At 45.9% G+C, this 26,146-nt stretch overlaps 1 protein-coding gene across 1 annotated transcript in view; it reads left to right on the forward strand.

Annotated features, from left to right (window-relative positions):
* CRHR2 (corticotropin releasing hormone receptor 2) overlaps positions 1 to 26,146 on the forward strand; it is a 251,210-nt gene that overhangs the window by 106,448 nt on the left and 118,616 nt on the right. The window contains exons 3-4 of the mRNA XM_019508079.1: positions 2,444 to 2,529; positions 8,274 to 8,380. Coding sequence (XP_019363624.1) covers positions 2,444 to 2,529; positions 8,274 to 8,380 — 193 coding nt within the window. The remainder of the gene's footprint in view (positions 1 to 2,443; positions 2,530 to 8,273; positions 8,381 to 26,146) is intronic.

Here is a 26,146-nt window from a genome sequence, read left to right on the forward strand (position 1 = left end):
ATGTTGAACAGTGCGGGCCTGAGGACCGAGCCCTGGGAGACCCCACTGCCCACGTCCCTCCAGGTCGTGGAGTGCTCGTACAGCCGTGCCAGGGGTCCCGCAATGACCTCAGATAATTCCCTCAGCACTCGGGGGTGGAGATCGTCCGGACTAGCTGATATAAATACATCCAGTCCCTCCAGAAGTTCCCTGACTAGATCCTCCCTGACCCTTGGCCTAGGTGCGCCTCCTCTGGGGCCTGAGGAGGAGGTCCCAGTGGGGGCGCTTATCTGGTCCCTGCTCAGGAAAATGGAGGCAAAGAAGTTGTTAAATAGGTTAGCTCCTATATATCTAACAGTTTCAGTGTAAGACCTGCTGAAGGTTCCCAGGCATCAGCAGCTCCCTACCCATTGGGAACTGCTATTGTTTGTCCATCCTTGTTCTCCTCTACCCACCACACTACAACGCTCTGGGAACAGCTGATCAGAGCTGGCATTGTGTAACCCTGGGAAATGACCAATGGAAAAAAGCAAGATAGACAAGGGCAGGAAGTAACGTGAAAAGCAGATGGCATAGTTGCATTGGTTTATCAGTGAATTTGTTATGACTTATTTACTGGTAGTTTGCATTTCATTGCCAGCATCTCTCTAATCAGTCATAGACTGAATTAGACAAGAGAAAAAACTTTGTTTTGTTAGTGGCAGTGAGGTTAGGGGGAGGAGGCCATGGGGGTGCAGCTAGCATGGATTTCAATGCTATGTCCTTTATCCTCGTGGTACCACAAAGCAAGGTAGAGCAGTGGTGCCCCATGTCTTGGCCCATTGGGTCAGGTGAATGGTGTATGGCTGGTCCATGGGCCAGATCAGGCCCCATGCTGCCTAGATCCAGCCCCCCCATTAGCCCAGCCTTGCAGTTTAGCAAGCAGGGCCGTATTATTCAGCCCACGTCCCCATGGGTCCTGAATTTTGGCAGCAGGGGAATGCTAACTAGCACTGATTAACACAGCCACCTTTCCCCCCACCACCAAATTTTCATACCTGCTGGGGAGCCCCACAGGCCAGATGACATGGCTGTATGGGCTGGGGGTTGAACACCCCTGACATATTTTCCAAAACTAGACACGCTGGTACCTGCTGCTTTGCACAGCCCAGGCATTGCTTAAAGCTGCATTTTGCAGAAATGTGACATTGAATTTTGCTACTTTATTCCTTTGCCAGCACTTCGTGTGTGTGTGTGTGTGTGTGTGTGTGTGTGTGTGTGTGTGTGTGTGTGTGACAGAGTTAACCCTCACAAGACAACAGTCCCCATGGACCTATGCTGAACACAGTGGGATCTGTAGTTTCCTGTGGTGATAGGAAAGCTCTAAAATAAGGGATGCATGAAGTTATTCAGTGGGCTCCTAAAAGGGACTCAATGCTACTCTTCACCTGCTTTCAGAGAAATCAGTCAGGAGGAAAACCATCATATCAGAGCAGGGAGGAAAGTGCCTAGAGTCTCTATTGTGTTAGGCCATCATGAGCTATATGGCGTGTTCAGGGAAAAAGGCAGCAAAGAGCTTTGGGGTCTGATTTTGAGAGCCCAGTTTTTCTCCGGTGTAATTCCACAGCAGCGCGGACGTTTCTGACTTGCACCGCTGTTTCCAAGAGAAGAATGAGCCCCTTTGTGTGTGGTGTGTGTATATTTTAAAGGGACGGCTGAATGAGCCTGAACAACACGCAGCTACATTTGCAATCAATTCAAGGGTAACATTCTTGTGAGGCTTTCCCAGCCTCTAGCCCCTCTAAGCAAGGAAATAATTTCTTGTCCCCACATCGGTCATCTTAGGCGGGTTATTGTTCACGAGAATCTTAACAGTCATGGAAAAAGCCAGTTGGCCTCAATCCAGATGCCATGGCTGGTTTTGTTAGGTCAGCAGGATGGCTACAAAGGTTGCCTTATGGTATAGATCCCCAGTAATTAAGCAGTTTACCATTTGGGCTACTTTCTAGGAAGGAAATGCATGAAAAGAAGAACGAGGTGAATAGGAGAGCAGCTGCCCCCGCCCATAAAAGCAGCAATGTATGGTACACACCACTCTCTGAATACACCTAGATGCAGCTGTGTACAGCTGTACATTTACTTGCCCTTTCATCTTACCTATTTAACATGTTTTACCTAAGCCCAGACTTATTATTAAGCCTAATTTTCTTATGGTCTTTGCAACCCTTTCCGGTCTTACTGAATGTGTCTCCACCTAGGTTGCACTGTAACCATCGTCCGGAGACACCTTAGTATTTATTTATGCCTTTTATTTCGCCTGCCCTTCCTTTCCAGGCACATTGTGTGTTTTGCTGGGCTCGGAGGCCAGGTGCATTACTTGCGCAGCGAAGAAGTTCTTATTTAACCTGTGGGTCGCCAAAGTTGCTGTGTTGCTTTCACCAAACACAGATGCTCATTTCTTTCTCTTGTTTTCATCCCCCCTTAGGAAATGCCTACAGAGAGTGTATGGGAAATGGGACATGGGCTTCCAAGATAAACTACTCTCAGTGTGAGCCTATTCTGGATGACAAGGTTTGTATCTCTCTTTGTCTTTCACCATTTTGCTAGATGTTGTATCCTCAGCATACTGGTGAGGAAGGGTGATGGTTGCCGTATCTGCCACATACTCCAGGCATAACCACAGGCAAGCCCTTTGCTCCTCTGGGCCTCAGCTTCCCAGCTTTCTTTCAGTCATGGTCTATCCTGTTTATTCAGATTGTATGTCCTTGGGAAGAGTACATCTGTATGTTTGTAAGACTCTTACTTAATGGGACCCCAAAAGATGCTGCTCTGATGGTGCCTCTACTACGAATGGAGCAGCGTCACCATGCTTATACTGTCCAAGATAGTCTTGTACCACCTGTCCCTGCAAAGTGCATAGCGTCTGTAGTATCCAGTGGTCTCAAGCATTTCCAGCTCTTGACCTCATTTCCCGTCTGACAGATCTGGCAGCAGAATGGACAGGAACAAAGAAATGCATTAAAACAAGGGTTGAATTGCAGCTGTCTAAAAGAACGGATGTGTCCAGTATCACACGAGCGTCTTGTTCTGGGCTAAATGTTATAAGACTGTTTTGGAAAGCCTGGAAGCTTTGTGTGAAATCCTCTCTTTTCAGATTACCCAGTTGAGCCTTGAGACCTAATGAAAGTTCATCCATGTCTTAATGGTAGGCCCAAGGCCCGCATGCCACGGTCATCATGTTTATCATTCTGCTATTCTGAGGTCTCAAGTAATGTCTAGGTCTTGTGCTGTCTCTGTGCCTGGGGCAATGAGAATTTCACCCTAGAAATAAATGGATTTACGACTACCTTCTAATATTTATTTTTCCTCCCTGTTGCTAGCGATGTGCTAGGTACTTTGCAAACAGAGCTGAAGAAGGTGAGGTCCCCTTTGCTCTGAGGAGTTTGCTGTGTAAATCAGACTATATGAACATGGGAAAAGAGAAGGAAGGAGAGCAACAAAAATTGCTATGCTGTGGGCTCCCCATTTGTTCAGACTTTGGCTTTTAGTTTGATGCAAATAATATTAGAAGGCAGTTAGGGCAGATATGGGAGCAGGAATAGACACCACGAAAATGATATTGCTAATTCTGAGTATTTAGCAAGCATTTGGAAACCCAGCAAATCATAAGATGACTTAAGCACCATAAGTTTTTGAAAATTGAAATAATATTGGGTCCATTCTGCATTTGCCTTTTGGTTTATGTGCCTTTTAGGTGCAGAGGCAGAGATGTTGAGTACGTGGGGGCCCGAGGGCCCTGGTCCCCCTCGGGAAGAGGGCTGTCACCTGAAATGCATAAAACTTTCCACATGTCCATTATCTTAGGTGCCCCCCCAGCCAAAAAAAAGTTGGCACCTCTGTGGGGTTATTTTCCAAGCTTTTTTCTGCAGCCACAAGGGCTAGAAAATTAGATTTTCTTTGCCAAATGACAACTGAGTGTCTCATGTACTCACTTGACTCCAGGAACTGGGACTTGAATCAAAGCATCAAATATCAGGCAATTTAGTATGTAACACTGCAATGCAGTGATGGAAAGTAGCCCAAAGCCATGAATTTTGAGTAAGACTTTGGAGACGGAGCATGAACTTGTTTGGCACAGTGGCTGAGGGAGACTGTGCGAGGCAGAGGAGACAGCACAAGGAAATGCATAGTCATAACTGGGAAAAGGAGACAAGGGGGGTCATTAAGGCTGGAGGAATTAGTAGAGCCTAATATACAGGGGAAGAGACTAGGTGGTAACAGCTATTCTGAGGTAGGTGGAAGCAATGCATGGGCTAAATCCTTATGTGGTCACTGCAAGAAATAGGTATCCTTTGAGTTAAGTCCAGCAGCCAAAGTATTATTGCCTTCTCTGCCTGTCTAGGAAAAATCTATTGCTTTACTAGTTTTCTATTTGCATGACTTTGAATAGTTACCATCCCTGCAAAGGCAAATACAGAGGAGCTGCATTGAAAGCGGTTGGACAGGTGTTACACCTAAGGCTTTCTCTCCTGTACTCTGCTGGTTTTAACCTTGGAAGCCCTGGAGATACTGTCACACGTCTTAAATCACAAATTACTGAACCAGCTGAAAGCTGAGAGTTTTCCAGAACCATCAGCATTTGCAAAAGCTTAAAAACTCATTTAATTGATCTTAAAAGATTTATGATAATCTTTACAAGTATTCGAGTTTGTGGGTGTTTTTGAAACATCTGCCCAGTGCTGGAATACCAGAGATCCAACCTAGGGTGGGCCAGTGATCAAAAATGTTCCCCACTGATTCCTTGAAATCCCCTTTGGGTTACACATGAGATGCATCCACATGTTTGCTCCATCAATGCTTATCGACTGAGCTCAGTTGGCCGATGAGCACCCAGTGACCACATCCACCAATCCGTTCTCCAGTACAATGTGATGCAATTTTCCAAATGGAGCTGCTGACCTTCAGGGCTGTAAATAAGGATTTAGCAGTCTTTGTTGAATGCAGCTATAGCTCAGATCCTTCCAATGAGATGTGTGCTAAAGGATCCTGGAATTAAAACCACAGGCTGTTATGCAGTCTTCCTTAACTGGGTCTATAATAGATTGATTTCCTCCATGGATCAGTGACAAAGGGGGGACCTACAGTGCACACTCATCAGACTCATGTGAATTGTCCCATTGAACTCATGATGTAAAGAAGAGTTGCAGATAGATCTATGCTCTGCGGCATTTCTGCTTCTAGAGTCTCAAAGTAGGCGGTTGACAGAGCTTCCCTGTCAAACTTGAATCAGGGGACCAAATATGATGATCTAGTGCATCACGATTTAATGGCTGTTTGGTGGCATAATAATGGAGAATGTGTTTATAGTTTTAGCTCAATATAGAGATATCCATATCATGGAAACCTTCACATACCTGTTACTCATTCTCAATGGCAGCCAAATGGACGTCTAACTCGGGGACAAGTAAAGCTCTGTAAAAAGGGACCTTTTAAGACGTCGCTGCAGAGCGAGCAAAGATCAGGGTTTGGGCTTCATCAGCCCGGTTGTTGTTCATGTTTGATACCACTCGGATGAGGTGAAGTAGAGAGAGTGGGAGAAGTAGCAGGAACCGCTGAATGTATTTGTTCATCGGAAGGGGCTATCTAACATCAAAACTCCCAGCTGTGAAAAACAGTATTTTGAGAGGAAATGCAGGAGCCTTAACTTGGGATGAAGCTGTAGTCCTAGCAATTGTTGTCCTTTGTATTGCAGATCAGTTCAGTTCTAGACAACTGGTGGAGTACATACAGGACGGGCCAAGTTAGGCGACACGACCACCCAGTTGTGGCTCAGCTGGCTTCATGTCTGGTGTTCACGGGGCGAAATCGAGACTGATCTGATACCTTGAAAATGTCTGCAGAGCCTGTGTTAAGAGGCAGTGGGGAGTGTGCTATAGGCACCCCCACTTTCAGCAGGAGCTGACAGGATACTCAGCTAATAGGAAGTAGGATCCTCCTTTTTTGGGAGATGTCTCCTGCGAGTAGGGGCTGCAGTTACAGTCCAGCGTTGAGTTATTGGCCACCTTGGTTTGGAGAGACTGGGGAATCAGCCACTTGTTTGAAAAAGGAGAAACTTTCACAACTCTTTGCCTTCCTTCACCTCCTGGAAATCTAACCCCAAGAGCACCCTGGCCTCTGTGTGCTTGTACCAGCCCTGGAGGTCAGGCACCTGCCCCATTTGGAGGATAGAGCCTGATACAAATCCCTGGTGTTGCCCCTGCAGTGTGGCCGTGCTCTCGGTTACAGTTACCATCCTATTATCAGATGCTATCCAGCTACTGCTCTACTGGTAGCATATCAGCTATCCCCATCTGCGGAAGAAGTGGTTGAGGCAGTACGCAGTCCACTGTCTCCATCTTCATTTCTTTATCCCCGTTTCTGCACGAGGATCTTGTTTCTGAGCAATCAGCCCAGTAATTTCAGGGTTGTTATCCTCTGCAGCAAACAGACATTTAGACAGGGCTCATGACACAGTATTGCAAGAGTCCTACATTAGCAGAGCTTTGCCCAGCAAAAATTATTATAAGTTTTTCAGTAATAAAATGTGGAAATATCATCCAGCACAAATGGAGCTGCACCAGTTATTCCAGTAAGGTAAACCGTAAAAAAAATACTGGGGGTAGAGTTGTTTAAAACCCCTGGTTAGATCAGCATTGTATCTTTAGTTAGGTCCCACTTATCTTTCTGGTATTTGGATTTGCCTTATGAGTACCGCCTGTCAGGCCAGGCCTTTCTTGGTCTGCCATTCTTGGTACCATGTAAACCAATATAGCCTGTGCCATGGTTGGGTTGTCAGTGACTCAACCAGTGCCCGCACCTGGGTTAGCTTGGGTGAGGTGGGTGTGTGGACACTCAGCAGGACTAAAATCAAGACCTGTCAAAGGGCGGATGAGCTCCCTGTGAGCCAATGGCCATCTATACCTGGAGAGGAGATGGGCGCCACCAGGTCACTTTGCCTGAAGAATCACCAATGATGTACAGCATCTAAAGTGCCCCAGTGGTTGCAGCAGCCTCAGGACTGACTTGACTTGACTTATGAGTAGCAGAAGCAACAGAGCCTGTTCCTTCCTTGGCACCAGCATGTGACATAGGAGTTGATTTTCTTTTTTCCATTTGATTTTATTGTCTTCACACCTGTAACCTTGTATGATTTGTGCAAAGTTAAGCTAACTGTTATGGTAGCAGCAAGGGAGATGAAATACTTGATTTACAATCCTACTTTTTTGTGGAGGAGCAACCTTTTAGTCTTGTATTTCTAAAAAATCCCTAGAAATCTAGTGGCAATTATCAGTAGAGTGAATGAAATAGCTTATGTTTGAAGGAATCAGGTACCATTTAAATAAAAAGGTGTATGTGTTTTGTTGGGGGGGGGGGGGTTCCTTTTGGTTATCCGGTATAACATGGTTCAGGGTGAAATGGTCTGATGTTTCTGTGCTTCCTCAAGGCTATTTGGAAATGGGCAGCTGCAAGTGAGACTCATTCTACAGGATTTTCCAATCCCCCTTTTAAATCCTCATATTATGTAGCTTTCTCCAAGGACAGCCTAGCGCACTTTGCACCAAAGACTTAAGTATGCTTTATCATGGGAGTGTTGTCAATAAAATGGTCTCTCTAAGGAAAAGCTAGAAGGTATCACCTTCAGAGAACTGAGAGACTATTTTAACTTCAGCTAGTGGAGTGCAAAAGAGCATGGATTTATTGAAAACATATTTTCAACTTAAATCAGATTTTTTTGTGCAAGTTTTCTTTTTTCTTTGATTTTTTTTTAAAGGGAAACAAAAAACTGGCAGTTCACAGTATGAGAAGAAAAATGTTTTTGAATGTTTTTGAAATCGGTATCTTGCTCTTTCCCTTCCTCCAAAAATGGACATTTTACAAAGACACTTGGCTTTCCTGTCTCATTTCCTGTTGGCGTTGTCTTTCCTGAGTGCCCCATGTCTTCATTATTCTGATTACCTTTAAGATATAAACTAAACTATACAGTCCGGAGAGAAATGCATTGCTACTGAAATTCCATGGGAAAATACTGATGCGGTCAGATCTTTAAGAAATTATGGAAATGTTCCAAATGGCAACAAAGCCTTTTGTTAGGAGAACTGCCTTGTTATCCCTGGACAGTATGCTTGATTAATACATAAATAGCTGCAGTAAGGTTAGTATAATATCTTTTTAAAGTCAAGAAAAGCAATTACTGTTTCCTTAAACTGATTAAGTGTTCCTTAATGTCTGCGATCAGAGCGTCATGCTGATTTAATCATGTTATCTTTTACCTCCAGAGGAAGTATGCACTCCATTACAAGATTGCTCTCATCATAAACTACCTGGGACACTGTATATCTGTAGGAGCACTTATTGTTGCCTTCATGCTTTTCTTGTGCTTGAGGTGAGTAGTCTCGTTTGAATTCTGTTCCCTTTCTTGAACACGTGGCTTTAGATTTGGTAACTCATTCCATCCAATAACAGCCTAGGCTGTGCATGCCCTTGGGAAACGAATACAGGTGCAATTCTTCACGACACATATACAGCATCCGTTGATCCGTACAGTTGATGTACACTAATGATGTGCATCTGCACTTGGGAAGAAAGAGCCTTATTTGTATTCCTAAGTGAAGTGGTGAGGTATTGATATCTTAGATAGCCTGTGAATGTACAAAGTGCTCTATCAAAGGAAGGAGACTTTGATATGAGTCAAGTCACAAATATTTATATGAGATCTTGGCAGTGGCGGAGTATGTTCCACTGGCTGGTGATCCAAGGTCCATGGAAGTTGACAGGACTCTTTCCATTAACTTGATCTTGGTCTAAGGCCACAGGCAGACAAGGTTCTTTGGGTAAATCCGACATCTTTTATTAGACTGTCTGCAGATGCTTCCTTAGCCTGACAAAAGGTGTTTGTGCCCAAAAGCTTGCTAAGAAGAACTTTTCCAGCTATTTGAGTTGGTCTAAGAAAAGATGTCGGATTTACCCGAAGAACCTTGCCTGCCTATGGCCTTAGACCAACATGGCTACAACCTACACCCCTGTTACCATAAAGGCTTATTCTTTGTAACAAAAAGACAGAATTCCAACCATTTAGGTCTCCAGGTATCTAGTACCAGGCACAAGATCAAGTTAATGGAAAGAGTCCTGTCAACTTCCATGGACCTTGGATCACCAGCCAGTGGAACATACTCCGCCATTGCCAAGATCTCATATAAATATTTGTGACTTGACTCATTTGATAACCACAGTTTTCCCCTGCTTTTGCACTGGTTCTCAGAAGAAAAGTCCTTTCTCTGGGAGCCCTTCTTAGGCATACACTGGCAACTTGGAGAAAAGTTTCAGGAGCTTGCCAGAAGGAATTACCTTGATTCCTGATTGCAGACTTCGTTGCTTTGGAAAAAATCTCTTACCAGCGGCATCTGGGTTTAGTTGCTACTGAATCAGTTTCCTAGTTTAGCCAGTCTCAGCCAGCTCTTTAAATGAACGTGGGCATAGTCATCTACATGTGAGCAAGACTGACATGAACTGGGCATGGTCCAGTAGCCAGTGAAGTCAACCAGGGTTTTTCCACTGGCTGACATGGGCTTTGGATCAGGCCTGTTGTTTCTGTCAGGGCAACTGTAGGTTTCATCCTTCCTCTGCCTTTGCCAAGATTGTGCTCAGAGTCATTTATAAGGCAGCCTAACCCTTCTCTCACTGAAAATCTCAGGAGTTGGCCTAAATACAGATTGAGCAGAAACTGAACTAGAGCTTTAGGATTTGGCAGCCAGGGCTGTCAACACGGAGGACGAGACTCATAGCAGCCAGATTCCAGACGGTCCTCCTTCCTGGTTCCCTGCCACCGACGAGGACAAGGAGGTTGAGAGCCAGGCTGCCTGGATATCACTGCAGCAGTGACACTTGTAAGGAAGAGGTGGGCCTGCTGGAAGACCACGGAAGGAAACGAATACTTCACCTAAGAGAGCTGGTGGCTAGTTTTACGTTGCTAAATGCTTTCAACTGTTAGCTGTAGTTAGGTATGATTTGTAGACATGGCATGATGGGTGTTCAGGATATTTCCACGGTGATAGCATTTTTATTAGCATAAATAAATGTGATTATAATTATAATTATAATTTCATTAATAAATTATTTTAATAGCATTTTTAGCATCGTTATTTGTATTATCGTAACACCTAGGAAACCTCCTCATAGACTTGGACACCTTTGTGCTGGGCTTCCTATCTGAAAGAGTTTACTGTCTAGCAGAGCAGGCGAGGGATAGATAAGAGAGAAAGGAAAAGAAGGCAGTGAGACAGGGGTCAGTATGGAGGGCAGTGGTCTCTGTTGAATGACTTGATGTTTCTACTGCATTTGGTCCCACTGTGAAAACCCTACATGGCACCTGCACATAAAAGGGCAATGAATTTATCAACACGAGGCTTATCGTCTTACCCCACGGCCATTACATAACAATCCATGCTCAAGAAAAGGAAAGAAAAGCTTTGTTAACAGTCTATTCTCCCCTCTGATACTGAATCTTCATCAACATCTAAGTAAATAAGGAAACAGCAATTAGATATTTTTTTTATAAATGTATCAGTTATCTACTTTCTAATACAGTCGTAACCTAGTTGCTCTTTCATAAATTCATTTTGTGCTATATAAATCTTGACTTCAAGCTTTGAGCACTGCCGTCAGCTTCACTGAATTCGGCATTAAAAATGACTGCAGCATTTAAGGCATTCTTCATAGGTGCCCTGAATTAATATATTCTCTTGCATATTCCAATCAGCATCTGTTGCACCATGCAATATAAATAGACTCACTTCAATGCCATACGTGTCTAAGAACACTGGGCCAGCTCTTTAATGGTGTTAAATCAGCATGGTCTTCTCTGATGTCTCCCAGGAGCTGCTCTCCTTCATAGCATCCGAACATTGGCCCTTTCTCTGTAATCCAAATGCTGGATGTACAGGAGGGCCTGTTGTTTGATAGGCTCATCACACATCCTCCCTCAGAAGTAAATCAGTTGGGACCAGAGAGGACATTCATTAAACTGATTAAAATTCTTATTTTTAGTCTGGTTCTCAGGGGTTATTAAAGTGGTTTGAGAAATAAGGGAGTTCATGGAATATTTGTTTATATCGAGGCAGGATCAAGCCAAACAAGCAGGAAAACCCATCTCTAGAAGAAACTGGCCTCTGGTGCTGGCCATCTTCTCCCTCCCTCCCATGCCATCTGTAAGCCTGGTTGGAGTCCACCATGTTCTCAGCTCTGCTGTTTTCTTATGTTCACACCCCTGCTCCAAAGCCACAAATCCTGCAGTGCAGAGGAGGCTCCCAATGTTTCGGGGTTTGCTGTGAACTGTTTCATCACCTAGGCTTCGTAGCCCTCATCTTGTTTGAATTGTGTCTCTTCTGGCAATAGGTGAGAACCTCAGGCCAAATTGGGTAGCGTCTAAAAGTCAGTCCCACCTGATGGCCATTGAAGGGCCTGTGTTTACAGACTCTGAGTTCAAAGGAGTCATCCTTACATGAGGACCAGCTTGTCAGAGAGGTCAACACCTTGTCATAGAGATTAAACTACCTACTAATTCCTTAATGGAGACCTTCAAGGTACAAGCTGAGTCTGTAGCAGGAAAGCTTTACATGTTCTTTGGTTTGGCACAGAGGATTTCACTCCCTGACCAGCACCTTTCCCAAGGACAAGTAGACAACTAGGAAAAGATGTCTCCACAGAGGCCAGCTTGCTGTGCATCATGAAGCTCATCTTCTTGTTGCGCCTTTTGGAGCTGTACTTGTCTGCCACTGGCATGGTGTCTCTGCATTTTTATTCTGGCTGCATACATTTCTACCCAAAAGCATTTCTTCTGGTAGAAAAATAGCTTGGGAGCTGGACTATACCAGTGTCCCACTTTACAGGTGAGCTCTCCTGCCAGGAGGCCCTAGAGGGTTGCTCCTTGGGCTATTCCTGCCCATAGGGGAGCCATTGATAGGGGAGCCTGCCCTCTCCCTGCCCTGGGAAGGGGGTAGGCTGTCAAGTGGTAGTTGACAGCTACTGAAAAGCCATGGGAGGGCTTGGGTCCGCAGGAGAACACCTCCCCATCCGGCCAGCCAGCTGATTTCCAGGAGGGGGGCACTCTTCCATGCGAGACCCTCCTGGTTTCCCCCTGCAGGAGAATGGATCTGCTCCTTGCACTCCTTCAGGCTGACCAGAAGAGTGCAGGAAAAGGGGGGCAGACAAGAGACTTTAGGTAGATGCGATATCTTTTATTAGACCAACTAAATAGTTGGGGAAAATGGTGTTTTGCAAGCTTTCGGGCACAAACACCCTTCTTCAGTCATAGGAAGAGTCTGTCCTTAGACCAACGCAGCTACAACCAACAACCCTAAAGCATGGAAAAGGGGGAGAACTCCAGTGTTATATAAGGGCTCGAGGAGCCCAGTGGCAGGGGCACAGCAGCTAGAGTCACCCCAAAGCTAACCCTGAGCAGTGGAGGCATTTTAAATCAGCAGCAAGACTCCTGAGTGTTGCCTTCGCACAGCCTCCTGCCTCACCCTGCACTGCTCTGTGTCAGCTGAGCGGCCAGGGGCAGCTGGAGGGGCTGGATGCTGGGCGAGCAAAGACTTTTTCCAAGTCTGCTTCTGGCCCCTCCAGCTTTTAAGTTGCCACCCCCATCATCCAGCTGAGTGGCAAGGTGGCAGGGGCTGGGAACCTCCACATGTACCCAGCCCTTCTGGCTTCCCCTTGTCCCCTTTGCTGCTCAACTGGGTAGTGGGAATGGCAGTTTAAGTCAGAAGGGATGAGAACAGGGCTCAGGGAAAGCCTCTCCAACCCAGCTCCCAGCTCTCAGCTCCCACTAGTTTTTAAATCACCACTGCACTGCCCAGCTGAGTGGCAGGGCAATCAGGGGGAGCCAGAGAAAGATGGTAAAACCCCTTCCTCTTCTCGAAACCAGAAACTTCCTGGTTTGGGGAAGAGGCAGAGAGCGGTGGCTTCTTCTCCCCTCACCTCCCAGTCTAGGGAAGGGCGCAAGCCCTCGGTGCCTTCTCGTGACGAGTGACCCTGGTCTGGAGAAGGCATGGGACTCTTCCTGGTCCCTAGGAGAAGTTAATCTGGGGGAAAGCATGCAGATGTTCAGTCTCCTGGGAGAAACTTTCCCAGGAGCGATTTAACCCTGCTTGTTGCTTGGTTATTTTCCTCCCAGAATGGCCGTTTTTGCTCCAGGAGAAAAACCCTGAATATCTGTGCCTGGGAGCACAGCACATTGACCCTTGCTGGCAGGGGCCCCAGAAGTCAGTTTGCCAGCCTGGGGCAGCTCCGACCCAGCTCAGTATGCTGCAGAGGGGCTGGCTGGAACGGGGGGGGCTCCAGCATGGAGCTAGCCAGCAGGCAGCCCTCGGCACTGACACACCTTTGTGCTCCAGCCTCCTGAGACAGCATCTATATTTGCATTGAGGCTCACTAAATAACACTGCCATAGGATAGTACTTGTGTTGGGCTGTACTATCTTACGGCAGCATTTATTAGCTTAGTGTGGCCTAATAGTGCTGCACATGTAGACACTAACACTTTAGTGTGGCACTAATTAGTCTAATCCACTGTAAATGTCTTGTGTAGACGTCCCCACTTACAGTCAAATTCAGAAGCCATTAAAGCAGGATTTTTCCATCAGAGGAATCCTTTTATAGGATACTCTATAGAAAAAGAGGATACTCGGGGAGAAAAAGCGGTGGGAGGAACGGAGCTGTAATTAGCCTGTATTGATCCATTTGCTGTTGATAAAAAGGCAACATTTTAAATTGGTTCACTTTAAATCCCCTCAAGAATATGCAATTAATACCACCCTGCATAATGGTATTTGGTTTAGTGCATGCAGCTCATAACACATTGGGGCTGTCACAGGTTGGGGTTCGGAAGCTATAAAGGGCAGTTTCTGGCATTAATGTAACCCTTGCCAGTGATGAGCTATTTTAATAGTGCAACAGGTACTGAAATAAAAGCACTGACTTCAGAAGCATGGGGACCAAAGCTGACCTAGCTTCTGTTTTAGGGAAGGCCTGCAGAAATTCAAAACCCAAATCTGAATGATAAAACTCTTCAAACAGCAGAAAAAGCTGCATCTACGGGGGAAATACGAATGCATGAGCTGATACGAAATTTTACATGAAGGTGAAGCGGGCCTTAAGGCGGACTGTGCTGTGTAAATGCAGTCTTGCAGAATTATCATGAGCATTTACCAGCCCAGCTAAAACATCTGCTTGGCTCCCCTTAATATTACAGCAATGATAGAAAACTGAATGATTTTTTCCTGCCTGACTCCAGCAACAACAAAAAAGAAAAGAAAAATACTGCCGGTTGCTGTTTTTAATCAGCATAATACCAATGAATCACTGCCCCCTAGGTCTTTTTTTCCAATTTATTTTAATATTTCATTTTTTCTCTCTCTCACTCTAAAAGATTACAAGATATTTTCCAAGTAAAAAATATATATTCACTGCTTTTCAGCCACCTCTAAGTGCCTGTAGTCATGTCAGCTCCAAGATGCAAAGCATGAGCCTCTGCCATGGAGACCTAATCAAGATTCCCCTTTAGCTCCAGCAATAAGCTCCTGTGTTTTGGAGGCAGAGGGCCCTGATCTCCATGCCCCATGCTACGAAGTTCCTTTATCTGCCATTTGATCTGCAAGTGGCCGTGAAATTGGTGACAGCGGCAGTCCTCCTTGGGGAAGAGGAAAGAAGAGGATTAAATGTCTGTAGGAACAAGTGGAGGGAAAGGCTAGCACCCAGCAGAGATGGCTTAATACCACGGGGCATTTGAATACGGTGATAGCAAGTGTTGTATGCTGAGAATCTGCCAAATGGGCAGAGACACAGCATGGTCATTAGCAGCTGGGGCTTGCAAGTCCTCTGAGTCTGATGTGATCAGAGCAGTATAGGCTTAACTCCCTTAGGTATAAGTAGCTTGAATATTCCTTTGTGCTTTGTAGTGTGTAAAAGGGCAAGCCCCTGTGATAGATCCAGTATAGTGAGTGGGTGAATGATTTCACCCTCTTTCCAGCCTTGTTGAATTCACTCCTGCACATCAGTTATCACAGCAGGGCACAAAGAGCAGAGAAGCTTTCGTCTGAAAAATTAACCAAGGAGCATTTTGGAGGTTTCATGGCAAAAGCTTACCGATGCCAAGATGCGTGTTAATAAGATGGTCAAGGCCTTGTGGGGCTGAGCAGTTAGACCGCAGGGTTAGGATGCAGAGTTTGGTACTGACTGGGTGCCTCTACATTAGATGCTACTGCTTAGCAGTTCATTGCTACCGCGCAGAAGTGTTGCATGGCACTAACCGTGACACGACACTACTGCGCATTGCCATTGGGAAAAAAATGTGCGGGGACAGTACTGCGCAGTAACGCCGGCTGCTGCGCTGTCATTTAGTACTTGCTTATGCAAGTAGTAAATGACTCTGCAGTAACAACTATGCAGCCCATCACTCTTGTAAACGTGGCCAATATGAAGCATGGATATACAGGTTATACACTGATGTGAGACGGAAGGAAAGGTTAATAGATTAATAGGAAGGATGAATAATGTAAAGAAACACATGCATAATGAGGTATTAGGGAGGAGATGCACTGACCACGGTTGTTTGGGAACAAAATATAGCATTTCAGTAAAGTGGCAGGTGATCTGAGAGGTATGGTAGTACTCTTCGGGGACTCGGGAACCTGATTCTGCGACTGATTCAGTGTGCAACCCTGGGAAATCACTTTGGCACTCTCTGCTTCTGGTTTAAACTGGACGCTCTTCAGGTTGGAGCTGTCCCTTCGGGGTTTGGGGAGCACCTGACACAACAGGCTTCCGAGCCCATTTGTGAACTGCGGGTCCTAAATAATACAAGTCTTTAATAGTAGCATGCCAAGGCATATCACAGCTGTATTCAGGGGCTAAAAGTCCTCTTAAGTCATGTCTTAAAATAATGATATTTTGCAGAATTTTCACATTTCAGAGTCACTGGTTTTCGCAACCCTAGGAATACTAGCATAGACCTGAAAGCCTGCATTTCTGGAATCAGACTGAACTGGTATCAGTTCTGGACAGGGTTGGATGACATGCCAATTAAAATGCTCATGGGCCCTGTATATGCAGTCCTCCTTCCTCTGTGACTGATGCCACTGGAATTAAGCTGGGAACAGCAGGGTTTTGTTTTTTTAACATTTCTCTATTGTAAGCAAAGTTACAGTTCAGCTTTTTTTCCATCAACTGGTGATGACGATGAGCACCAGCAAACACAGTACACTTAACCAGCTAGCTGTCCTTGTATATTAAGGAAAGAGTGGTAGGATAAAATCAGTCATATTTTTTTTCTCCAAGATGAAGTCTACAGTTTAAATTGATTTTGGTAGTAAGTGTAAATGTTCAACATGTTCTTTCTCTCTCATGAGCGCGCACACACACACACTCCTCTACTTCATCTAAACTCAGGGTCTTATCCTGCTGCCGAAGACTATAAAAGCTCAGCATTTTCCATGTAGTCAGTAGCAATAGCAAGCTCCTTAGCAAACTTTCCCTTTTAACTTTTGCAAAATACTAGTTGGGTATTAACTGCTCTTTTGTTTCATAGTTTCGTAGTTAGTAGGGTTGGAAGGGACCTGAGCAGATCGAGTCCAACCCCCTGCCATGGCAGGAAAGAGTACTGGGATCAAATGACCCCAGCAAGGTGTACATCCAGCCTCCTCTTAAAGACCCCCAGGGTAGGAGCCAGCACCACTTCTCTTGGAAGTTGGTTCCAGATCCTAGCCGCCCTGACTGTGAAGTAGCGCCTCCTGATGTCTAATTTGAATTTACCCTCTGCCAGCTTGTGACCATTATTCCTGGTCACTCCTGGCAGTGCTCGGGGGAACAGGGACCCCCCCAATGCTTGCTGATCCCCCCTGACTAGTTTATAACAGGCCACAAGATCCCCCCTCAGCCTTCTCTTGTGGAGGCTGAACAGGTTCAGGTCCCGTAGCCTCTCCTCGTCGGGCCTGCCCTGCTGCCCCCTGACCATGCGAGTGGCCTCCTCTGGACCCTCTCCATGTTGTCCACATCCCTCTTGAAGTGCGGCGCCCAGACCTGGACGCAGTACTCCAGCTGTGGCCTGACCAACACCGCATAGAGGGGGAGGATCACCTCCTTGGACCTGCCTGAGATGCATCTGTGGATGCATGACAAGGTGCGGTTGGCCTTCCTGACCGTGTCCCCACACTGCCGGCCCATGTTCATCTTGGCATCAGTGATGACTCCAAGATCCTTTTCTGCCTCTGCACTGACGAGAAGGGAGTTCCCCAGCCTGTAGGTCTGGTGCTGGTTCTTCTTCCCCAGGTGCAGCACCTTGCACTTGTTAGTGTTAAAACCCATCCTGTTCTCATCCGCCCACCCCTGTAACCCGTCTAGGTCTGATTGCAGCCTATTCCTCCCTTCTAGCATGCCCACATCCCCCCACATCTTAGTGTCATCAGCAGATTTGAACAGGGTGCTTTTTACCCCCTCGTCCAAGTCGCTGATGAAGATGTTGAACAGTGCAGGCCCAAGGACCGAGCCCTGGGGGACCCCACTGCCCACATCCCTCCAGGTCGAAAATGCCCCATCCACCACCACTCTCTGGGTGCGGCCCTTCAGCCAGTTGGCAACCCAGTTGACTGTGTAGGAGTCGACACCACAGTCCCCCAGTTTCTTAATGAGAACGGGTGAGAGACAGTGTCGAAGGCCTTCCGAAAGTCCAGGAAGACTGTTTGTGAGGCAAGTTTTTAGTTTGCTTGTATTGCTTATTTTAATTGGGCCGGGTGGTGAATGTTTGAGTAGGGGGTAACAACACAGAAATTGTCTAATATTGATTTCTTTTTTGGTGGCTTTAAATAGCACTTAATTTTTAGTAGAGTACAGCTCTCCAGTTTGCTTGTGAGGTCTTGTGTTATATACAGATATATTGAGAGAGATCATATAATTAGTGATGAACTTATCGAGAGCCAAATCAAATCTCTGCAATCACGGGTTGCCTATTAAATTAAATGTCTCTCAGCTTTATTTCTGCATGATCCAAGAAGAGAATAATGGAGTTCGACTGGGCTGTGCACTCAGATGCTATATACAAAGTGAGGGACAGGACAAAACCAGCCTCTGTATTAGGGCACAAGAGGGTAGGGGGGGTATGCTAGGGTAAGTGTATTAGGATAGGTCTGCAGCCTGGCTGGTCCAGGGTTGTAAATCACTGTTCTAGAAAGCTTGCAGAGATGGCTGCTCTCTGGACTACAGCATGCACCAGCATGTGGTTTCAGATCAGTCTGTTGTAGGATTTTAGTCACTCTACCGACATAGTCTCAACTCTTTGCCCAGGGAACATGGGCAGACGTGGGCTGAGGAGGGTAAAAGGAGGTGGATGTCTTGTCCTCTGACCCAGAATCGGTTTTGTTTGAAGATCATGGTCCTGATTCAGGAAAGGACATAGGCAAGTGCGTGATTCCCTTCTGATCGGCAATTGAGCCTGCTAAAATACTTTGCTGACCAGGATCCTTTGTTCCCAGTCTGCTCTCTCTGTTGCTTGAAGCCTGCCTATATCTTTTGGGGAATTTTCCAGTGTGACAATCTGTCTGGGAATCAATCAATAGCATTTGGACTATTGTATGAAATGATGGGCATAATTCGAAGTCTGTGCAACCCTTCAGTTCTTAGAGAAACAAAACCCTTGTAGTCTTGCCCGCACCAATTACTTCTCCTGCTGAATTCCTTTCTATTCACTCACCCTCACTAACCAGCACCCTGCGTGGCTGGCATCTCTCCTGCTGCTGGCATTGCTCGTGCCACTAATAATGCTCCAGCAGCTTTTCTGGCTCTCCGTGCCCCCTGTCCCACTTCCCAAACCTCTTCCTTACCATGCACTTCAGCTTTCCCAATCTACCAGCCAGCTGTTCTCGCTCCCTCCCCACTGATCCTCCTATGTTAGCTGGTACCATCCGCCCGTTCTTCCTAGAAAATCGAATTGAGAATGAAAAGTTTCATCTGGATACATGCAAGCACAGCAGTTACAAAGTTTCCAGTGGACACACATAGAATTGGACTCAAAGGCTCCAAGCCAGCTTTGCCGGGGAATTCAGTAAAGTCGAGGATGCCAGACCCTGAGGCAGCCTGACCACACCTGTGTTACTTGGGTCATGAAACCCCAAATCTCCCCTTTTAAAATCCTACTTGCATTTTTCCTTTTCCCTTTTTTCCCCCCACTTCGTTCATTTTTTCTTTCAGTGACTATTCCAGCTATTTTATAGAGGGTTTTTTCTTTTTTTTTTTCTCGCTGGATTGGGTGAACATATCATGGTCTGAAGATTTTGCATTGTCTGCCCGTTCCTTCATGCCACCAGCAAATGATAGTTACACTGGTATGAACATGCCACCTGTCTATCCACCCCCTCCATGTTTTACATTCTGGATCTTAACACTGCAGCTGAAAAACAGAGCAAAAGCCATGCGTTTTGCAATTAAAAACCAGTACGAATGCAGAAGAGAGAAACTTTGGAAAATGTAGCCTTTCTAACAAGAGGGATGCACAAGAAATACACTATGGGCAATGCAGCAAGTCTAACTCCAGGAGACATCACAGCAGTTTAAAATTCCTCCATCTTTGCATCTTGCAAATGAACATGAGCCATGTTTATTGTGAGGGTGTATTTACACGGCAAACATTGCTTCAGCTGGCTCCCTCTCGCACTTCCCCATTAAGCTTTAACCTCAGTAATCAGCCCATCATTATCCGTCCATCCAGCATTCTTCCCACTTGGCTGCCCTACCCCTACATGTGGGAATATTTCAAGTCCCCTGTACAATTGCCACCAATCAGATCATTTTCCTTTCCAGCCACCCAGATACTTTTCCCATCTGCGAGCTATTAGTGGCACCAGAATGCACACGCCGATCAGAACGTGTGTACTTGGGGGGAAACACCAGCCTTCTCCAGGATGCCGAAGCACAAGCAAAAGCAAACAGCAGATCATAGCAGGTGCCGAAGTATCATAGGCAGCCTTCCCAGTCTGTGCCATTTATGGTTGGCCCATTAGCTCTGCATATCCTAGAAGAGGCAGGAGGGAGCAGATTTTTCATTGGCAAAATGGCTTTTTAAATATTATCAAAGATCTGCACTAACAACCTGGAACACTCACGCAGTGGGAAGGACTCCAGCCAAGCTCTGAGATGTCTCCTGCCAACATTTTTCATGGCAGACTTTTCCCTCGAAGCCTTAATTGGACATCATTATTAATGGAATACTACACAAACTAATAAGAGGCCTTCAAAGCACCTTCCATAAAGTCATTGTTTTCAATTAATTCCATGCAGATGATTTTACTAATTCAACTAGTTTACAACAGCGCTGGCGTAGTATTATGATTGCTACTTTTAATTATTTGTGTCGTCATTGAATCAGGCACATCAGAAAACAACGGCTTCCTAGGCTGTGTATGAAAAATGCAAGCATATGGAGACAATGATGGGAGAAGCCACGACTGAATGAAAAGGCTACACATGCTACTCTGTGCATTCTTCTTAAAAGCCTGATTTTCAGCCATTGAACTCAGCAAAAGTAGGATAAAGGTTTCCTACTGTAATATTATGCCATTTCTTCCTCCCCTGGAAACTGTGAGGCATGCCAAGACAGAAGAATGGGCAAGCATCCATTGTGCATCTAAGAGCTGCCATGGCATGTGGGTGGGTGTTCTCAAAATCACCGCTCTAACGATGTGCCTTGAGGAGCTGGTTGCATCTTGCACTAGGCAGTCAGGTTTAATCTATTGACCTGCCTTACACATGGAGAGGAATCATTTTGAGTCTGTTTTGCCTGTACTTTATTTGCAGCTACCGTGTTGCAAGCACCAACATTGGGATGCTGGTCAAAGTACTTGGCACCCAGAAGAGTGCAGGATGGTATAACGAAGAGTTAAAGGAAGGAGCATGGGCGACTGGTGCCACCTTAGTTGAAGGGGCCCGTGCCCAATCTCATTGACCGGGGTGGGGGGGATCCCCCCACATCAATCTCGATGACTGGTAGGGAGAGGTGGTCCCCTGTGGCCGATCCCACTCCTGGCTGGTGCTCATGGGGGGGCACCGGTGCTCCTGCCTGCCCCTCACCCATTGCCTAAGCGGCGAGCGTGACCTGTCAGGGGGTTCACCAGTGCTCTCAGAGGGTGCATGTGCACCCCGTACGCGTCACCACTGGGAAGGGGCAAGCATAATATGTAGACAAGTGGGTGGAACTGAAATGAAAGGCAATTTGTATATTGGAGGGTGTGGTGGAAATAGTGTGTGATTGCTGGGACAAACAGGAGACGGACCTGCTTGATGATCACTTTGCTTCTGTGTTAAATCTCCTGTATAAGGGCTTAGTTCTAAACCCTGATAATACCTAATGTAGGGAAGCAAGTTATATCTCATCTCAATATGGTATTTTCTTATACTTTGCTCTGAGGCAGGCAATGCTGCCCTCTGTCAGACACAAGACGCTGAGCTAGAGGGCCTGTGGGTCTGACCCAGGGTGAGGTAGTATGTGTGCTGGCCTTCACCTGACTCTCTCACTGTAGGTTATATCCATATTTGTCTGCTTTTTCTGGCTCATCTGCTTAATCCCTGATAGAGCAGAGTAGAATTTTACACCTTCATGGATACCTACAGTGCAGTCCTATATGAACACAGAAGTCCACCCACTCACAGCTCCAAGATCTCTTAGGAGCACAGTCCTTCATTTTTTATCTGTTTCTACCCCACCTTGGCCCTGACTGTCTTTGGGCACTCCTATAATATAAATAATAGGCTGTCCAAGAAGTCAAACTGACTAATTTTTCAGAGGTTCATGAAGGGAAAAGAACTTACATTTTTCCTGGCCTTTGATTTATTAACATGACCCCTTTGTCTAGGGATACCCAGGCTAGGCAAGTAAGGGGAGAGTTAGGCCCATTCTCTCTGGGTGCTTGTACACACCACAGGATTTAACCCTCATTAAATTAAATGGATTATAAGAGTTAAACTTGTTTATTTTAGAGCATCACATCTCTGTTTACATGCACTAGTTTTCAAATGAATTAAGTCTTGGAGTGTTGCATCTGTGTTTACATGCACTAAGTTTTTGAACAAATTAAACCAGGTCCCTGGCTGGTGCTACAGGACAGCGGGATAGTTCAGCGCTGCCCCCCAGCCTGGGCCCCCCCCACCTACCCCATGCCTGTCCTCTGCCATGTGAAAGCAGGGAGCCAGCAGACCACACAAGAAAAAAAAGGTGGAAGCAATTTGAAAGCAAAAGCAATTTGAAGGGGTGAACTACAAAAAAGTTGCAGCGCCATCTCAGGGACAAAGAGGCTCATTACATGTTTTTGAGTGCCTTTGTGTTTCCACACGATGAATCCATGGACACGGTGCTTTAATTCCTGGTGAGCCAAACTGTGTCTGAGGAGTTTTAGTTTAATGCACAAGAAAGACTTTTAAAGCGTTGGGAAATCCTGCTTGTGCAAACAGACAAGCAGTTGCAGCATATGAAAGGGCAAAAATTGTGGTGTGTACATGAGCCCTCTGGTTCCAAATTAAAATATCACATAGAAAGAGCTGGAATCCCAAAGAGGCCTTCATAGACCTGTTAACTTGATCTCTGCAGAAGATATCTCCCCCTATTCAGAGAGCTGTCTCAAGACCTAGACATTGCCTAAGTAAAGTTGAGGCTTTACACAGATGGCATGTAAATATAGTATTATTGGAAACCAGAAGTAGGCACATGACACATTGTTCTGATCAGGTATAGAAATACCCTGAGAAAAATTTAGGGGGTTAAACCACACTACTCTATGTGCCATGTGTCCATAGCTTATTCTGAGGTAGCCATTTCCTCCAGGCAGACCGACTACGGGTTCCTTTTCCTGCTACCTAGTGGTGATGTGCTATAATAGCCACCTACTGTGTGCATCTACCCTGGGCATATCTTTGGGTCCTAGGACTTAGAAGCACATCTCTGAGTCATGGTCCCTCCTAGATCCCCAGGCGTTGGTAATTGCTCCTGTATTCCACCTCTCTTCCACTTGCTAGCTAGCAAGCGGTAGGGGGAAGAGAAGAAAGTCAAGACAATGAACCTCCATACCAGCCTGCCCCTCAAAAGGAGTATATGGGCCATTTCTGCCAGAGTGACCTGCCATCTGCACAGACTGATATGCAGTTTAAGAGAAGTTCTTTATTCTTTGTAATCAAACGAGCACAGCCTACCTCCTATGAGGATCAGTTGTAAATAGAGCGTGATGTCTAGACTCTGTAGTTTGATAAGGTTTGGGGACCATTGCGAAGCATAAAATCAACAGCTTGAGTGGCTCAGCATACTAAACACGTGTCTCTCCAGGGCCTGTTGCTTTCATTGAATAAGGCTTAGACAAGTGACATGTTAACCCCAGTGCAAAAATGGAGTGGGTACAATGTGCAGCCTTACACTAGTATAATGTAATAGCCTCTGGGCTAGAGTTACCCCAGGAGGAAGCAGCATTGATGATACACCAGTCTGACTGACACAGGTCAAGTGTTGAGAATTCGCAGTTATCTTGGGGCAGCTATTTTGCTCAGTCCAAATAGACTATTTATTACCTGCCACCTAGTAGTGAGGCTTTGTAGTAGCACCTACTGTGGGCAGCTACCCTAAAATACTACACATCTGCCCCTCCAAATCCCAGTGGAATTTACACTGATATAAAACAACTGTGAGTTAAACTGATACTAAATGGGTACTTATACACATGATGAACTCCAATGTGTGCTAATTTGCATGCATCGGTTCACTCGATTAATCGAGTCTGCTGCAAGTCCACCGGAGCTTGCCAGTTAGCGTGCTGCAGCAGCCTCCACATTACACGTATTTAGTATCTCTGTGTTTCAAAATGGCGGGGGCGCTTTAAAGCTCGTTGAACAGACCCTTTTTGAGGAAATGCCCTTTTGAAGTGTGGGATGCTGAATACACATGACGCTGAGGGCGCTTTAATTAGAGCCACTCTAATTAAAGTGCCCCGCCTCCACTCCAGAACATGTGTATAGATGCTCAATGTCCTGCACCCCAGCATTAAGAACACTGTTGCTAGATCACTGGTTCTCCAAATTTGCACACTTGTGGCACCCCTTGTTAGACTCATGGCACCCCTCAGACCCTCAGACAATTCCAGCTCTTAGTTTGCACTTGGCTTTTGGCTGCAGAAAAATAATAGAGCAATTATTCTGTTGCAAAAAGCTCAGAAAGACAACAGCAGGTCAGAATGTTTTTAATACTATGGGGGGCATCTACACACGTGTTTTACTGCAAAGCTGACTAATTAGCTCCTCGGTAAAGCATCACCATCTACATGTGCCCCTGCATTAGGGTGCAGTAAATTAATTGACTGCACTGTAGAACAGTACTGTCTGGGGCAAGTACTGTCCTACAGCGGAGTAGTTATGTTCACCAAAATGCACATGTAGACAGTGACTGGGGCTGGCTGGGGCACGAGGGTGCTACAGTGTAGGGACTGCTTGCCAGCTAGCCCCATACTATAGCACCCTCATGCCCCAGCCAGCCCTTCCACAACACATTGAGCCAGATCAGAGCAACCCCAGGCTGGCAGGCCAAACCCCCTGGGGTCCCCTGCCAGCCCGGGGCTGCTCCGCTCCAGCCCAATGTTGTGTATCAGTGAGGTGAAGGGGCAGCAGCCTCTACAGAGAAACCTTGGGGCTGGAAGAGAGCCAAGTGTGACGTGAAGGCCTCATAACAATGGCAGATTCCTCCATCCCTCTGAGGTGTGCACAGTACGAGGGGCTGGCACCACAGACTCCACCCCCACTATGATGTGATGGGAACTCTGCTCTGGGACTCTCTGCAGCTTTTCTATCACTTCCCAAGGCGGGTGTGGAGAGGAAAAGTGGACTTTCATGGGGGAGGGACTGTTGCACACAATGTGTATATGGTGCCTTTCTGAAACATCTGACACTGCAGGCAGGTTTCTGGAGAAGTTGAGTCCTGGGGCCAAGCCAGTCTGGCATTTCCAACTGACTGGGGCCCGAGAGATCTGGATTTAGCACCGTGCTCTGTCATAAACTTCTTGCATTATTTGGGGCAAGTCATTTAACCACATGGTGTCCCAGTTCCCATCTACCCATGTGTGCAGGAGCCTTTGTTAGACTAATCTCTGTGGAACTATATGCTTTTCAGGGCAGGGACCTTGCAGTGCATGCGTGTGTACAGCACCCAGCACAATGAGCAGCACAGCTGGGACCTCATAAATGCTACGGCACTCCCAATACTTCATGTATTCAGCTGCAGCTGCGGCAAATGAAAGCCCATCACATGTGTCTGGGAACAGAATTTCTCCCATATGACTTCACTGTGCAGCGCCTCTGTTGTTTTGCTCTGTGGTCTCCATACAATATGCTAACCCCCACCCTTTATTTAATGTTAATTAAATACTGCTGTTTACCATTTGCTTTCTAACCCCTGGCAGCGCATACTGCCTTGTGTTTCTACTCCCATGTCTTTCACTTTAGCAGCATTCACATGTTCTTTTTTTTTCTAATTCAGCTACTCCAGAACCTCTGTGGACATCAACCAACTCCACATCTCCACTGAAGCAATTTTGCTAATGACTTTGCAATACAAATATTCAGAGCTTCAGGGCACGGTGCTCACAAATGCATTGAAAAAGTCCACCGTGCTTTTAAAATATATATTTTTCACTCGCCTTTCATAAGGATGCTAAACATTGTTTATTCCAGCAAAATGAGCCTAGACAAGAAAAGGGCCTAAAAAGTCCTACTGCAAAGTACATTCTCAGTTGGGTTCAGATGCAGCTCTTACAAACCCTTATGTGCATAGGCTGCAGAACAGAGTGGGCCACCATGGCCCGACCAACTTTTATCACGTTAATTTATATAACCCGCAAATGTACAATTGTCATTCCAGTTAAAACTATATAGCTGTTTTTTTTTAACTGCATAGCTAGCTAAATTAACGTGCTAAAAGTTGGTCAGACCATGTCAGTGTGAACATTCAACACACCTACAACTTCATCAGTAGCAGTAATTACAATCAATATACAGCTAGCTCCAAAGCTGTTTGAAGGACTGGGACAAGAGAGATTGCTAAGGAGATAGGAGGAGACAGGGATACATACACTACATATATG

Source organism: Gavialis gangeticus, unplaced genomic scaffold (assembly GCF_001723915.1).
Source record: "Gavialis gangeticus isolate Ggan-Ray unplaced genomic scaffold, GavGan_comp1, whole genome shotgun sequence".
Lineage (NCBI taxonomy): Eukaryota > Metazoa > Chordata > Crocodylia > Gavialidae > Gavialis > Gavialis gangeticus.